The 14009-nt window shown below is 47.7% G+C and overlaps 6 protein-coding genes across 6 annotated transcripts; 2 read left to right on the top strand and 4 right to left on the bottom strand.

The window, feature by feature from the left end:
- Positions 1 to 35: 35 nt before the first annotated feature.
- On the bottom strand, positions 36 to 1213 carry BKA55DRAFT_596125 (uncharacterized protein; the record flags this gene model as incomplete). Its single annotated transcript, XM_046195901.1, has 2 exons — positions 36 to 630; positions 684 to 1213. 2 exons carry the CDS (start codon positions 1211 to 1213, stop codon positions 36 to 38), a joined length of 1125 nt encoding a protein of 374 aa, XP_046046221.1.
- Positions 1214 to 1999: 786 nt separating this feature from the next.
- BKA55DRAFT_665553 (uncharacterized protein) lies at positions 2000 to 5266 on the bottom strand (the record flags this gene model as incomplete). Its single annotated transcript, XM_046197752.1, has 5 exons — positions 2000 to 2143; positions 2200 to 2555; positions 2756 to 2828; positions 3715 to 4565; positions 4617 to 5266. The coding sequence occupies 5 exons, from the start codon at positions 5264 to 5266 to the stop codon at positions 2118 to 2120; spliced, it is 1956 nt and encodes a 651-aa protein (XP_046046220.1). The 3' UTR covers positions 2000 to 2117.
- Positions 5267 to 6547: 1281 nt separating this feature from the next.
- On the top strand, positions 6548 to 7660 carry BKA55DRAFT_518055 (uncharacterized protein; the record flags this gene model as incomplete). The annotated part of the gene is made up of 1 exon (XM_046188237.1): positions 6548 to 7660. The coding sequence occupies one exon, from the start codon at positions 6548 to 6550 to the stop codon at positions 7658 to 7660; it is 1113 nt and encodes a 370-aa protein (XP_046046219.1).
- A 463-nt stretch (positions 7661 to 8123) lies between these two features.
- BKA55DRAFT_692946 (glycoside hydrolase superfamily) lies at positions 8124 to 10061 on the bottom strand (the record flags this gene model as incomplete). Its single annotated transcript, XM_046199848.1, has 7 exons — positions 8124 to 8271; positions 8328 to 8589; positions 8637 to 8786; positions 8837 to 8924; positions 8977 to 9097; positions 9145 to 9765; positions 9817 to 10061. The coding sequence occupies 7 exons, from the start codon at positions 10059 to 10061 to the stop codon at positions 8124 to 8126; spliced, it is 1635 nt and encodes a 544-aa protein (XP_046046218.1).
- A 798-nt stretch (positions 10062 to 10859) lies between these two features.
- On the top strand, positions 10860 to 12943 carry BKA55DRAFT_596120 (SGNH hydrolase-type esterase domain-containing protein; the record flags this gene model as incomplete). The annotated part of the gene is made up of 2 exons (XM_046195900.1): positions 10860 to 11348; positions 11405 to 12943. 2 exons carry the CDS (start codon positions 10860 to 10862, stop codon positions 12941 to 12943), a joined length of 2028 nt encoding a protein of 675 aa, XP_046046217.1.
- A 114-nt stretch (positions 12944 to 13057) lies between these two features.
- Positions 13058 to 13953, bottom strand: BKA55DRAFT_648769 (uncharacterized protein; the record flags this gene model as incomplete). The annotated part of the gene is made up of 3 exons (XM_046197255.1): positions 13618 to 13953; positions 13287 to 13569; positions 13058 to 13238 (listed from the first exon to the last, which is right to left on the bottom strand). The coding sequence occupies exons 1-3, from the start codon at positions 13859 to 13861 to the stop codon at positions 13058 to 13060; spliced, it is 708 nt and encodes a 235-aa protein (XP_046046216.1). The 5' UTR covers positions 13862 to 13953.
- Between the last annotated feature and the right edge of the window lie 56 nt (positions 13954 to 14009).

Below are 14009 nucleotides of genomic sequence, written 5' to 3'. Positions count from 1 at the left end.
AAACCGAAATGTCGCGTGTTATCTCCACTAAGTGTTTAGCTCCCGGCCCCTCCAGTGCAGGTATTCACTTCACCAGGGTAAATCCAATAGCCATTATTGCATCTCGCCCCAGGAGTCATATTAAAATAGTTCCCGGTCCATGGCTTCTGCGGCAGAACATATTCACCGCTGAAGAAGCGCCATATCTGCCAGTGAAACACCTGTTCTTTATGACCTTGATTGCGAACTATCTCGCGTCGCAATTCAACGTACGCAACGTACGAGATAGAAACGGCGAAAGGTTCCCGCATGCGATCAGAGACGTGACGGATGAAGAATTCGTCAAGAATAACAAAGAGATATTTGAGCTGCGTTTCTACATCTTTAGACAAGCCGAGCTTCAACGCCAGGTTGAGTCTCTTGAGACTAGGGAAGTGATTGTCGAGAATCAGGAGGATTGCGTTTAGGTCCTTTTCGCGTGGGAGATTCTTGCCTATACAGACGTCTGTTTCAACAAACCAGATGATTTCCAGGGATGTTATGGCTGATAACCTTTGCGGGACGATATATGATGGAAGGTCGACAAGCAGGGTTGCGCTTGAGATGTGTATGGTGTTTGTACTGTACAGGACATCGACGCCTTCATTATAACTGACGGGTAAATCGTAAGCATGAACTGATCAAGCTTTACAGTGGAGACTCACGCCTGTCGGCATGTTTGAAGCCATCCCATAGCACCAATCCAACACCCATAGAGCTCTTTGCCGTTCTTAGTCCACATGCTACAGCAGTGTGCGAGACCCACGCAACATCCGTCATTAGCAACTGCTCTCGCACTATAAGACTCTGTCGAGAAAGAGGGGTGCCAGGGTGGAGGCTTGCGATGACAAGTGCAGCCTCTCCAGTACCAAGACTTTGGTCGGCTCTTATCCAGGCCTAACCTCCATTCTTGAATCATGGCGTGTGCATCCTTCTTGCCCGGCATCGGTGGGTGGCCATAGGTAAGGTCCATGTGGATTGTTCGATCACCAAAGGCCTCAATCAGAATTTGTCTTCTGATCTCATATGGCAGCGTCTGGAAGAAAGTTGCGGCCTGTCGTGATTGGGACAAGGCTTCCACTGAAGGTGATGGCGTTAAAATATGCGGTCGCGGATTTGGAAGGGTTGGAGGCTCGGGAATGCCGTTGTGTTTCTCCCGTTTCGCGACGTACCACATCATCAAGCGCCGTCTCATGGTTTTAAGGCGAGCACAGAATGCTATTTGTGCTTATGTTGAGTGCAGATAAGAAATAGGCAGAGAGCGCACCGAGGCCAAGCTTTATTACGAGGAGTTGGCGGGGCAGGATAGTGTCAAGATGGCCATGCACTGTGCACATAACTAGAACAAAAGAGTTACAGCTCGTTATAGGCCCTATGTATCAACTTTACGGCTTTACTACAGCCAGCAACTGCTTCGAAACTTCAAAGACTCATACACGGTCAACTCAGTATAAGCCACTATAGGCATCTATATCCTGGCTAAGCACTGTGAAAGCTGGAAAACGATCAGAGTGTATAATGGAAGCAAGCTCTCATGTCATACTGTGTTTATTGCTGCCCGGGGAGCCTCCAGACTTATTGGAATCCGGTATTCAATGTCTGCAGTCACATCCTCAATGTTGTCAATATAAGTTGTGACACTTATACCAAGCACAAAGTACTTCCAGAGATACCCAATCTTCTATGTGATTGTTTTGCCCCATATTGTTTTATACACAGGTCGGGATGGATAAGAATAATAGCTTCTCCAAGTAGTACGCAGGTCGCTTGGCAAGTGGCTCTAGTCATCAGCCCGTTGTATCGGGGTTATGTTTATTGTTAAAAATATAATAAGCGTTTATGACAACCTAATCAACAACTTTCTTTAAGCCGCTCAAGGTACAGAAACTCCTGAGGCCGAACCAAAACAGCTGACCATAGTCAGTGGTCTATTGTCCAGCTCATACCTATCTTCATAATCCCCCCAAATCCAGTAGCCATTCTCTGCTGTTGCATTGCTTAACTCGCCTTCGTCGTCCAACACAAATGGCTTAGGCGACAAGGGGCGCCAAACTTGGACACCACTCTTCCTAACATAATATCGATCGTTGTCTCGAACCTCATTCTCGAAATCTTTGTAGGCAGACTGCGAGATGGATAATAAGAATGGGTCTCGAAATTGAGCAAACTCAGGCAGGTCACTTCGTCGTTTGACAAACGTGTCTATTGATCGGAGCATATTTGAGAGATTTGCAGGTCTTCTCTTGATCTTCGCCCCAGTATCTTCTATGATAGGGAGGTCAAGTCGTAACCCAAGATGAAGGCTCAGGAGATGAGGAAAGTGTGTATCTAGGATGAGTAGATCTTTTTCCAATTGTTGTTGGTTCGGAAATGCTTTTCCTTGATGCTCACGAGTGTCAAGCCATAGCACAATCTCAAGTGAGGTTATCATCGATAGGCTTCGCGAAGGAATCAATGTGCTTAAGTTGGTAAGAAGAGGCTTGCTCGATATGTGAATAATGTTTGTGCTGTAAAGGACCTCAGTTCCTTCGATGTATCTGGAACACAGGGCAGTCAGTATTAAGCTAACATGAAGATACCAGAACGCTTACGCTTGGCGACAAGTCAAGAGCCATCCCATGACCCCAATCCAGCAAGAATCAGGTTTGTCAGTCCTTTTAGTCCATAGGGCGCAATAGGCCGCCCAGCCCTCGCAACATCTATCATCGCCAGGCTTGATGTAACTGTGGAAATTCACAGTAATCTTGAACCGAGGTGGTGGGAGGCGATGACATACACACCCTCTCCACTGCCAGTACTTGGGCTGACTTCTGTCTAGACCTAAATTCTCTTTTGTATATGGCCAAAGGTGCATAGACGCGGTAGCAAACCTGTGAGCAGGGTTTGTGGATCTGTAACAAGATCTTTCTTCGTTTAGCGGTTCGCGCAATGGATGAGTCAAAACGAGATCCATGTGAACTGTGCGGTTGCCGAATGCATGGATGAGAATCTTTCGTCTAAGTTCGAGGGGTAATCTGAAGAAGGGAACCGTTTCTGCTAATGTTGTGATTTGTTCTTGTTCTTGTGATGGTGTCAAAGCGTACGGTCGCGGATTGGGCAGCCGTGGCATTTCAGGGTCTTGGGGGGCGCGTTGGCGACTGTGTCGTTTGGCGTCCATCCATGCTTTGAAACGTCGATGCATGATGAGAGAGAAAGGCGGTCGGGGAGAGAAAAAGGCGGTCGGTACGTTGTTGGGCGTGAGATGCAGAGGAAAGACAGTGGAGGGGACTGCGCTTTTTATATGCGGTTGGTGATGTTGTACTGTATTACTGGATGCTAGCATTGTGCGTCACTTGACTTGGCCAAGAAGCAGCAGGGTTACTGTCCGCAGAGCATGATCGGCACAAATAGGTTATATGTATTCGTAATTAAAGTATATATAGAAAAGGGTCGGAAATATTATCATCAATGACAATTCCACCTCACTATACCAAGCTCCAGAACTATTGACCTACAAGTAGTTGGTGGATACACTATGTGTCTATCTGACGCGATGGTATGAACACTCTTCCTGAACCCAACAATCACAAGTGCAAATATTCTCAGATATAATACGAATTGACCAGGGCTGACAAGATCTCCATCAACCAGTCCTCTTTACACCAGCAGACCGTCCCAAAAACTATGAGAAAGCTGAATTTGGACGCCGCTATTTACCCGCGTTTACACAAACATAAGAATCAGGCTTCAACCCACTACATTTACTGCCCAAAGCTGGGTTCCAAGCAAAGAGCTTCTCGAGTGAGATACTGTTAGCTCGTCGAATGGACTTGCAAGTATCTTTCTTAGAAACCAGCCAGTATTCCTTGCAGTCAGATGCTACGCCTGACTGAGTTGGCATAGCTGTTGCCGGCCGAGTAGGCGCTGTCAAGTCTGCGGTTCTGGTCGTCGGAGTATCGGGGCCAGCGACACAGTACCAGGTATTATCTTCAATATCGCTACAGTCGTCAAAGACCGCTGGGTTCATCGAGATAAACTCACTGGCACTAAATGTCCCAAACATGTTGGCCAACTGATCACATGTTTCTCCACCGGTAGTGTAGTACCATGCTTTACAGTCCTTGGGACTGCCACTGGGAACATCACTGGGGGTTGTAGTAACAGTTGGGGGCATGAGGAGCTCACTCTTGACGCCAACACAGTACCAATTATCTTTCCAAAGACCGTCACAGTTGTTCTTCAACACTGGATTGTACTTAAAGAATTGGTCTTTTGATAGGTAGCTGTACGTCTTGAGAATATCGCGACAGCTCTCGTTTGCCTCCGCCTGATGATAGTGGATGCAGTCTGTTGGCACAGGACCATGAGATGGAGTTGGTGTAAAGTCAGAGTTTGCGGGCGTGAGTTTCGTGGGCGTATAAGCGGTTGGTTCAGAAGGAGGAGTAAAGGGTGGCGTAGATGTTTCCCATTCGAGATTGTCTGTAGCGTTGGACTTGACTCCGACGCAATACCAGTAGCCAACAAAGAGGCCCGAGCAGTCCTCATGGACTTCAGGGTTCCATTTGAAGCTGTAAACATAATGTTAGTGAATATCTCCAGAGAATGAGATATTAACTCACAAGTCTTCCTTTTTCATGAAGGAACTGTGGATATTGAGAACATCTTGGCAGCTTTGGCGGCCTCGGACAAGATGCCACTTGTTACAGTCCTTGGGCTGCCCAGACTGAGTGGCTTTGGGAGGCCAGTTGACATCGGTGGTAGGAGTAGTGATGTTCCACGTTGAAAGGGGATTGCGAATAGAGTACGTCGTATTGGCTGAGGTAGTGACGACAGACTCAGAAGTAGTTCCCAATGCTGGCTTGCCTGATGTGCTTATGGTTGATGAGATGTCTCTCGTCGATGCGATCTTTGAAGTTGAGGAGATTGGATTGTTCGACTTCGTTGTGACAGTAGTCTTGCTCGTCTTTGTCGATTTAGCAGACGTGTAGATAGCTGAAGTACCATCAATTCTGACACAATAGGCGTATTTCAGCCAGAAGTTGGTCAAACAATCTTTTGAGACTGCTGAGTTCCAAGCTAGGAACTCATCTTTGGTGATGTAGTACTTCTTAGGAACAGACTCGCAGTCATCGCCATTCTCGACGGTATGCCAGGCGATACAGTTGGAAGGCTGGCCGGCATGAACTGGGGCACCTGGCTTGTTGTCCTGAGCGAGGACAGCGGGAATTAAGGCCCAGCAAAAGAGCAATGACAAAGCGAGAGACCGCATATTGTGTAGGTGCATGATGCAACAATAGTGCGCAATTAGACAACAGATATGTATTTGTGAGTAAGGTGACCGAAGTTAACAAAGAAAGAGAGCATGTCAGAGTATCAGAGTCCGGAGACTTCGCTCAGATTCATCGAGCGCGATTGTCGCGTCTGCCGAAATACCAAATGACTCACAAACTCCGTGATTCCGAGGCTGTATCCTGAATAACGGAGTCATCGCCAACGAGTTGTTGGTTGCTCACATTCATGAAACAAAGATGTCTTTGCGACTGCGCCCCGAGATTACAAGCGTTTGGTAAAATAACGCATTGCATGTTCATCCTAATTTGCCGCCTGCATGTGCTCCGCCAAGTTGTTTGTTGGTTGAGGTTCAAAAAGGAACAGAAATTAAGCACTCCATCTTTTAGTCCAAGAAAAAACTTAAACTGGGTCTGAAACGAGAAAGAAGGATTCAATCCTGGTATCTGTCAACAGAGGTTCATGAGTCGGTCAGTGCAGTAGCATCTGTTGGCTGCAAGTGTTTACATCCTTATCGTCAAGATATCACATTGAAGCGAAAGACGGGCCGCCTACACCCTTGCTTAGTTTGACTCCTGGATAAGCATAAGCACAGTAAGAATTGGTCTAGATTGGTAAATCACTCAATGCGGTTTCGGATAGAGGCGGAAACTCGGGCTGATCATCTGATAATGGCCCGTGAGCTTTTGGCAACGTAACGTAGCCATTAAGCTTATCTACTACTTTTCTGTTCCCAGTATTTATCATGGGGCGCACGACTCCACAACGCATGCTTCTAATCTCGGGTATAGCAAAAATCACTAGACGTATCACAAGCTAACATTCAGTATTGCTGTTGGTTGTGTTTCTTGGGATTTGCAACAGTGTTTCTTGGCAACGCGGGGCGTAGCTTTGTATGAAACAGGTGTTGGTAGTTGGGGCATTAGCTCCAGTGAACCATGTACTGCTGTAACAGTGTGTAGAGACCCAACAGCAACTGGCTTTGCCATTGACATGGAAGTCGTCGATGAAGTGGCGCGCCAATTCGGTCCCTGATTTTTACCATGAGAAATCGCACCATTTGAATCTTGTATACTGGAATTCCGGTACTCCAAGGCTCCCGCTTCCGTTCAGCTACTACTGACTGGTCTATCACTTCTTAGACATCTTACCTCTCGACACCTCACTCACTACCGTTACGTTCTCTGTGAACCATTTCGTTTTGTTGACAATCACCATACTTGTTGTTGCCTATCAGCTTTACAACACTTGCATTGACGAGATGCGTCTTCTCCCCTCACTTATCATCCCACTGCTTGCCAGCTATGTCCAAGCTGGCAGTCAACTCTGGGAGATATCTCCTGCAACCTCAAAAGCTAGCCATGGAGCTGCTTCCAAGAGAGCGGTTTCTATCTGGCCCAGCGATGATCCCCATGACAATGCAGGGGTACGCCGCTGGCCTGAAAAGACCGTAACCTATGCATTCAGCACTACGGAAGCGGAGACAAAGCTTGAAAAAATACTTGAAGGCGCTAAAAAGCTCTGGAACCAACTCAATGTAAAAGGCTTCAAGTATGAGAAGCTCGAGTTGAAGAAATGCAAAGCCCGCAGGAGCGAGTGCATGATCATATACTACAACAACGAGGGCAAACTTCTCACAAGCGTTGGTCTTCAGCCTCTGGATGATACCTTTAAGGGCCCGTACATGCATCTATCTGATAGGCTAGATGTGGGAAATCTAAACCCAGTTGTCAATGCAGCACACGAACTCGGGCATGCCTGGGGTCTCTGGCATGAGCATCAAGCAAGAAAGTGGTGGGGGCAGAGCGACATTGACGAGTTTTGGGGCGGAACGCTTATCGGTGAAAAGTTTATGACTGCTGATTATCACCCTGAGAACCTGAAAGACTACGAAGTGGCACTGGAGAAAATGGCTGAAGCTGAGGGCCTCAAGTCAAAAGAGGAGCTTACTCAAGAACAAGTCAATATGCTCGTCAGAGACCAAAATACGGCGAAGAATTACGGCTTCACTGGAGTGGAATGGATGCCATTGCAAGACGCCGGTATGCAGGCTGACGCCACGTTCGACAAAGATTCACTGATGCTTTACCCGAGCGGCGCTGGTGGCAAGGGAGAAGTCATTTTCGGTGCTGATATTAAGGACTTTGAAGATAAGCGTCTTTCAATTCTAACCTACCCTGATGGAGAGCTTATGCCTATCAAGAAAGCCCCTTCGGGACAGGATATTGATAGGTTGGTAATGATATATGGGACAGACTATAGGGGAGTCAGTAGATTGCATAACGATAAGAGCAGCAAGTTCAAGGGATTGCTGAAGAAGATGCGAAGCAGCATGTCTCTGAGAGCTGGCGATACGGAACAGGGTATGTGTTGATTTGGTATAGTCGGACTCTAGAATGAATGTCATTATTGGGGTTGGTCCACAGATAGAACGGATGTCTAGTCAATTTAATTTACCAACCTTTGGTCTTTCGGATTTTCTACATTTATGTAATTGAAGAGTGGGCTTTCTATATATGACATTCTCCAAGCATCATGTCCTCTACAATGAGGCTGTTATAGCGGGGATTAAAGATAAGGATACCTTAGAAATCTAGCAAACGACATGAAGCGACATAGTGCAGAGCAAGTAGTTCCGGGCCAGCCTGAGGCAAAGGAAGGAAATAATAACAGAAAGGATAGGAGTTCATAAAAGAACATGGTTATTTGAGGCAGTAAAGAACATTCAGTAGAGTGTAACATTTATCAGTGGCAATGGTGTCTTCCAAGACTAAAATTAAAAGATAACATGTAAAGGGCCTCGTGGAATATGGCACCTTCCAGCCCTCCCAGTTCTCTTACAACTCATCCTTATCAATATTTCCAGTTCCAAAACAGGTCACCACCTTCTGTGGGGGGCTGATACGGGACTTCTTGCGCTTGATCCCCTTTCCGAGAGCCTCAATCAACGTTCCGTCATCTAAATCTATGGCCCAGACCATGGTACTATGGTTGAAAGTTAGTAAGAGATGCCTCAGCGAAGAAATACGTGAGGAACTTACCCTCCAAGACAATTCTCGTTGGCGTAGTCAAGCTTCATCTTAAGCGTCTTAGCGTCATCCCAAGAGACCCACTGGTTCGAATCCCATGTAACGATCTGGACGGCCGCTTCCTCATCGAGCTTCATCTTGCCTCCGTTTTTGATGATCTTGTTGATTTCACTCGCTGAGAGAACTCCCTTGGTTCCAGTGCACTCTCCGCCTTTGGCCCCATCGCTGAACTCGCAACCAGCGTCGAGACAATTGGCGCTCTTCATGGTGAAGCCTGCTCGGTGTTAGTGAAGCTCAGGTTAATTCGGCGGTTCGACTCACTTCGACCATAGAAGCCAAGTCCCATGACAACCCGCTCGGGATTGATGTTGTTTCTCCAGAGAAGCTCGAGGCCCTGCTGGATCTCGGTGAGGTTGGTATGCGCATGTGCGTAGGGACCGAGAGACTCGATATTCTCATCCCAGACGCCATCTACATCTTGGTTAGTTGGAACTTCAAGGCATCGAAATGGAGAAAGTTACGGATATCATATGTCATGATGTTGAACCAATCGAGGTACTTTTCCATGTTGACAATGTCGAATCCCTTAAGATACCAATATGACGCTGGCTACAGAGACAGGTTAGAGAGGTTTCGGAGGAATTATAAGCATATGACGTACCAGTGTCAAGGTCAAGCCATACTTGCGACCGGAAGAATTGAGACGTTTCCTTAGGCGGGCCAAGAGATTAACGTAGTTCTCAAAGTCTTCTTCAACGCCACCTCTGTCTTCTGCAACCGGGCTTTGGAATACGTCAGTATGAGGTTAATGAGGGAGAGGGTGGTTTACTATTCCCAGTCGAGATCAACGCCATCAAAGTCATACCGCTGCAGGAACGTAATGAGTGAGTCAAAGAAGGCATCTTGCTTCTTCTCAGATTTAGCCAGATCTGAGAAGACAGTTCGATATTTTCCCGGATCGTTCATGGCCCATCCTCCAATAGCGATCCAAACTTGGAGATTACTCTGCTGCTGCTTCAGTGCGGAAACCCTGCCATAACGAGAAGCTGTTCCTTTGTCCATCGGATCAAGGCGGTAAGTCTCGGGATTGACTAGAGCGAATGCAAAGTTGATGTGAGTATAATAACCGAGGGGGATATCCTCAGGCTCCATGTTACCGCAAGGTCTCTGGTAGTTCCAGCCCTCATAGTAACCAATAGTCCTCTTGTCAGATGAGTGCTTGGCCTTGTCGCACTTGGGTGAAGCAACTGTCTTGCCTTTGCAATAGCTGGACAAGGTACCGCAGAAGCCGTAGTCGCTGCAGCAGACGTTAAGTGGACAAGTAGTGAAGTTGGAGTATTTGAGGCCCCAGCCGCCTGGGTCGCATTCTGACTTGTAGTCGCACTCTGAGGTGCAGTCTTTACCACAGAACTTGGGGCCAGTGCCACAGATGCCGAAGCCCTCCTTGTCCCTGGGTTGCTGTCAGTAGTCTCGACAATATTGAGAAGTTGATGCCACTTACAGAGGACCACAGCAACCGAGCTTGCAACCTTTTTTCTTAGTGCATTTCCCATCTGAATCATCTGCCTCTGGCTCAGCCATCATGCGCATGGGCTTGGCCGTATCATCGCCTTGATTCTGGTTCAGGATCATCTCTCGTTGCCGGCCAAGAACTTGAGCTTGACCTGTAAAAGTGTCGAGATCCAAGCCCTTGGCCACTGAAGCACAGAGAAGCCCGAGGGCGGCAAGCCGGCGGTACAAACACATCTTGGAGTACGATCAGAGTCATACACTTCAAACGAGGTCAAAGATCAAGTCGCTAAGTTTGTAAGATGACCTGAGAGCAACCTCTCAAAATGACAAGTTAAGCGGTATAAATGTTGCCTAGATAATGTGAAAAGCCGCTTGAGATCTGAACAGACCTGCGTGGGAATCTCCAAGACCCCCATATTCCATTCTGCCTCCTTTGCTCTGCCTTGCCCGTAATTGTTGGTTGTTGGTTGTTACTCAAAACTTCTTGGCAGGCACTCTAAATGAGTTTGGCTCATCTATGCAGGGGCTTGTGGAGTTGGGCGGAGCACCATGACTGCTACCCCGGACCAACAGCAGGATCGTCGAAGAAAGTTCTGCAGGGCCGAGCTCGGTCATGGCCAGGAAACAAATCCTCTGTTGGTTGAACATGTTCTCAGGTTCGTGCGCGTTTCAGTCTCGGCGCTTACCTCGTGATGTGCCGATCAGTGGTCTGTTATAATTTATTTGAAGAATGAGTGATTTATCAACCAACAGAGGATTGCATCCAGGGCCGAGGCGGTTATTGCACAGTCTTACAGTGTAGGTTCACTTCACAGCCTATCGGTGCATGTGTTTGAGAAACGGGAAATAGCTTGTGCGAGCGAAGGAGTAAGCTTATCTTCAACGCTGAATTCAGGAGCAAATAAGATTCCCATTGAAGTTCATTCTTTGTGTGGCAGCCACCAAATCATAGCTCACTCACACTCTCTCTGTCATTTTCTCATCAAGCATCCGGCTTGATGATTGATTTGTCTTTAGTTTCGCGCATTCATCATGGATTTATCTATATTCCTCTTTCTTTTGACGTTCGCCTCAGCGGTACAGGGCCATATTCCCCATCTTAGACACTCTCGTTTACACTCCGCTTCACCTCCAAAACTCACCAAAAGAGCTGATGATGACCCGTCAGATTTCTCATGGGTGAAGAGATGGGCAGCTATTGGCGATAGCTACACAGCTGGAATCGGCTCTGGACGTCCCTTGGGCAGCATCTTGGACGGCGAAGAGCTCGATGTCAAGGTGAAGACGATGAACATCACCCTCCCCAATCTTGAGTTCAGCGGCCATGGAAACTGGTATTGTGCCCGATATGACATGTCATATCCCATGATTATCAGTAGACTTCTTGGCTCGCAGGTTGAGAGTTTTCAGTATGCTGCTTGCAGTGGAGATCGTGCTGGCCAGATTTATCAGCAAGCAGAGCAGATTGAAGGAGGTCTTGACATGGTCATGTTGACAGCCGGTGGCAATGATCTGTGTTTGGTAAGATGGCCCATCTGTATGATTTGAGCGATGGGCAACTGACAATGATCTTTTAGGCTGGGATCATTGCAGACTGCATTCTTCTCTCTGCGAACAATGAGGAGGCTTGCGAAGCCGTACTCAAGGTGGCTGAAGACAATGTTGAGAATATCATCAAGAACAACATGAAGGAAATCCTTTACGTCTTGAACAAGAAGGTGAACAAAGACGGTATTGTTGTTGTCCTTGGATATGCCGAGTTCTTTAGCACCGAGAACGACGATTGTGAGGGTGAGGAGTGGGACAAAACGGCATTCCTTGAGCCCGTCCAAACCCCACAGAAGTTGACTATTGCTCGTCGTCACCGGTTTAATGCACTCGTCAAGAAGATCAACAGGGCAACTGCTGATGCAGTTAACGATATCTCTAAAGACGACGATGTCAAGTATAAGATCGGTTTTGCAGACTGGAACCCTTGGGTCACTGACGCGAGCATCGATGGGCAGATGTGCTCTCCCTCTGCTAATGGGGATTACCCTAGCAAGGATCAGCCTCAGATGCAGTTCATCAAGCCCCCCACAAATCCTACACCTGGAGAGCGTGAAGATCTCAAAAAGCGTGGAGTTGATGGATCAGATTACTACGATTACAGTCGGGGCGAGCTGAGGAGGAAACGTGCCGCTGAGAGCATTTGGGGATCCAAGTTCTTCAACAGCGCCAACCCACCGGAGCTTGTACGTAGAGTTCTTGGTCGTCGTGACCCAAAGCCTCCTGGTTGTCCCTCCGACAAATCTAGGGATTGGACAATGGGCCTTGGTCTTCCAAACGACATTGCGGAGAACTTCCATCCGAACGAGAATGGACATGTCACGATGGCCAGTTTCGCAATGGCTGAGGCGATGGATCTTCGATCGTTGGTGCTGGGCATCGATGCCCCGTCGTGCGAGGTCAAAGACGAGTTCAAATGCTGGTCTGACGATAATTGGAAGATCTACTCTAGCGCTGACAGACTCGATGAGCACTACGAGGACTTCTGCAAGAACATTGAGCAGCCTGAACATGAGAAGGGATGGGACTACTACAAAGTCTATGACGAAGACACTCCCGATGAGCATGAGTTCAGGATCTCACTTGGCGACGACGTCGCAGACTACGACGTGAATCAGTGCATCGACTCCTTCAAGAAACTCATCCACAACTGCGACACCAATCGCAGGCTGAACTGGAAGACCGGAGGCAAATATGTTCGCGATGACGGAGCATACACTTACGAAGTCAGCCCAACACGCTATAACAGACCCTGGCCGCCACCAGAGTACGCCCAAGGGACTTGCAAAGGATGGTACCACTTTTCTCATAGCTCATATACGATAGAGGGAGGCGGGTTCTCAACTTGGGACTTTGGTCAGAAGACGATGAGGCCGAGTATGAATGGCTGCTATGGACTTGGGACGACGGCTTGGAACTTTGAGTACTATGATGAGCCGACGGAGGATGGGTATGAGTGGAAGCTTACGTTCAATACGCCTGTTTTTGTAAGGTCGAGATGTTTCAAGAATAACAAGGTTGTCAAAGGTGCTGGTGGGTGGACTGATGGTTGCGGAGGAAATGACTGAGTTAGATACGAGGGAGTAGCTAGTGAGAAACGGAACTGCTATAAATGCATTGTGTATCCCGAGTATCTTGAAATAGAAACCTTAACAGAGTATAATTTAACTCTTGGGAATAGCCTATGCGATGGGAGTGTAGAGCGTGTCAAACTTCTTGTATCCCTCTCCTTTGACAAATGTCTGCATCCAAGGCCCCTGCTCCTTACCCTGAGATAGGTCCCAGTACAGATCAGCATGTGCATCTCCATCAACACGGTACTTGGGTGCTCCATCTGGCTTACGCTCATCAGCGTAGTAGAATCTACAGAATATTAGTCAACGATACTGGACTTCTGATTTGGTGACTTACTTGTAGCCTCTGTTCTTGTATGCGTCTGCAGCCGCCCATACCATATGAGCTGCGCCAGACTTACCAACACCTGCATCGAGGAACTTGGGAAGGATGGTAACGTTGAGGATATTGCCGGTGTAGATGAAGGTGCGTGCAGCTGAATCTGGGAGCTGTGCGAAGCCAGCGACTGCCTGTTGAGCTGCGATGAAAGCGCTGTGGATGTTGATGGCAGTGTTGTTGCTGAAGTCGGTATATGAGACAGACAGGGGGTCATCCGCTGGAGGAAAGGCTGCGGCGCTGGCTGTAGCGCGTGAGCAAGCTGTTTATTTTGTTTGGAGAAAGCACATACCATTGTAGATAACAACACCAGGGGTTCCGAAAGTTGTCTTCACCTTACTGAAGGCATCGGCGACCTCGAGTGGCTTGGTCAGATCAGTCTTGATGTTCAGCTGCTTATCGGTGCTGTCTACTTCCTTCTGGGAACGAGAAGCAATGGCGACTTTGTAGCCTTCGGAAGCAAACCTGCGGGCGACGGATTGGCCAATGTTTGGGCCGGAGCCGAGAATGAGGACGATGGGAGACTTGGCGGCCATGATTGCTGATGTTGATTGGTATATGAAATGAGTTATTATATTATTTTGAAGTATTGTTGGTTTTGGTAATGTTGTGAGCCTGATGAGATGAGATGAGAAATGATGGTGCATGAGAATAAAAATTGAAAAGAAGGCTACTAGGAGTTTT

Source organism: Fusarium redolens (assembly GCF_020744475.1).
Source record: "Fusarium redolens strain MPI-CAGE-AT-0023 chromosome Unknown BKA55scaffold_13, whole genome shotgun sequence".
NCBI lineage: Eukaryota > Fungi > Ascomycota > Sordariomycetes > Hypocreales > Nectriaceae > Fusarium > Fusarium redolens.
The sequence above is the reverse complement of the archived record's forward strand: the minus strand, read 5'-3'. Positions and strand labels throughout refer to the sequence as shown.